The sequence below is a fragment of the Penaeus monodon genome, chromosome 22 (genome assembly GCF_015228065.2).
Source record: "Penaeus monodon isolate SGIC_2016 chromosome 22, NSTDA_Pmon_1, whole genome shotgun sequence".
NCBI lineage: Eukaryota > Metazoa > Arthropoda > Malacostraca > Decapoda > Penaeidae > Penaeus > Penaeus monodon.
This window is the reverse complement of record NC_051407.1, coordinates 21,286,798-21,288,463: the sequence shown is the minus strand read 5'-3', so window position 1 is coordinate 21,288,463 and position 1,666 is coordinate 21,286,798. Positions and strand designations below refer to the sequence as shown.

At 42.1% G+C, this 1,666-nt stretch overlaps 1 protein-coding gene across 1 annotated transcript in view; it reads left to right on the top strand.

Moving 5' to 3' along the window:
- Window positions 1-1,196, top strand: part of LOC119587354 (probable glutamate receptor) — a 2,884-nt gene extending 1,688 nt beyond the window's left edge. Inside the window, exons 2-4 of the mRNA XM_037936100.1 lie at window positions 257-422; window positions 590-804; window positions 1,011-1,196. Coding sequence (XP_037792028.1) covers window positions 257-422; window positions 590-804; window positions 1,011-1,196 — 567 coding nt within the window. The remainder of the gene's footprint in view (window positions 1-256; window positions 423-589; window positions 805-1,010) is intronic.
- The last annotated feature ends 470 nt before the right edge of the window (window positions 1,197-1,666 follow it).

The following is a 1,666-nucleotide window of genomic DNA, read 5'->3' as shown; positions in this document are numbered from 1 at the left end:
AGAAGAAATCACATGTTTCCTCTTCGCAGAAAACTATCGATGGACCTTGGTTTCCATGTGATATGGATAATATATATCAAGTCGTGCATGTCATGCATCACAGTGTTTTGCAAAACACATGTATGTTATAGCACATAACGCAGAGGCACGGATATGTTTCTTCTCGATTCCTTTTTCTTTTTCATGCACTAACACCTTTTGCGAGTTTGTTTGTTTTTTACGAGTAACACTATTTTGCGTTTTTTATGTTTCATAGGTATGGCTGGGCTTACTGCTCTCGTCTCTGGTAGTGGCTGTTGCCCTTTACACTTTCGCGCAAGTCTCCGCAGCGCCAAAGACTATGTACCCAAGACAGGTATCTCCAAGACTCTACTCTGCTCCTCAGTACATTTTTGACACATTGGCTGGTTTAGTTACACAAGGTGAGTTACCTCCATCGTGTCAAATAGAATAGTAACGAATTGCTGTCAACAGTAAATCTTACTTACTAAAATAGGTAAAATATGATTATAAACATTGATAAGAACATACAATCTTCAAACCAAATCCACTGCAAAGAAATCACATACAAAGACTTTCCTCGCCCCAGGTAACAACCAGCCTCAAACCCCGTCGGTGCGAGCGCTGGCAGGGTGGTGGTGGCTCTTCTGCGTCATCATCATTGCCTCCTACAGCAGCAAATTGATTTCGTCTATCACCGTCCGCCTAACAGCGCCAGTTGTGACGTCCATGCTAGATATGGTCGAGTCTCGACGCATACTGTGGACTTATCAGGCAAACAGCGCTATGGAAGAACTTTTCAAGGTTGGCGTCTTGAAGTATTCTTCATCCTATCTGGGGTTATACTTTGAAAGGTTATTCTTACGTCCTTTTTTCAAAACTAAAATGCTTACATACTCGGCATGGTTCCACAGGATAAAAGACTGCTAATGAGTAATCAGTAATTTTGAAGGAGACATTTCTACCAACCAATCGATTCTCCATAGCCCTATATCCTCCTTCGCCCTCAGAACTCAGACCCCTCGAGCATGTTTGGGAAAGTCGGGCAGCTGCACCGTGAGATGCCCGAGCTCATCGTCCCCGACTTCCAAGCGGGTGTCGATGCCGTGAGGGAGAAAAAGCTGGCCTATGTTGAGGTCACTCTAGATCTATTATCTGTAGTATCAGTGGACAGTACATTTGCTTACATATGTTAACTATTACATGAGTAAATACGTTTCAGATATGAAGAAGTTTTGCTTTTGTAGTACATGGAGGTTTGCACAAGCCATTTCTAACAGTATATGCGCTTGTAAATAACCCTAAAAAACACGCTTATTCTACCCAACCAGGATGCCTCCCTGCTGGAATACGCCATTGCAGGGGATTTGGCTATACACGGAGTCTGTCGAATGTCTCTTGTTGGAGATCCGTTTTTTTCCACTCGCTTCGGGATGATCCTTCAGCGAGGCTCGCCGTACAGGGACGCCTTCAGCCTAGCGTGGGTTTTAGAGTTATTGTGTTGTAGATGATCATGGTGTTTATTTGTTTATCCAATCAATAGATTTAGTTATAGATAGATTCGAAAGACTATAGACGTTAGATTATTATATATGAAGTTCAGGTGTATTTGCATTTATTTAAATCCATGAAATGCATAAATATATTCATACATACAGAAGTACCC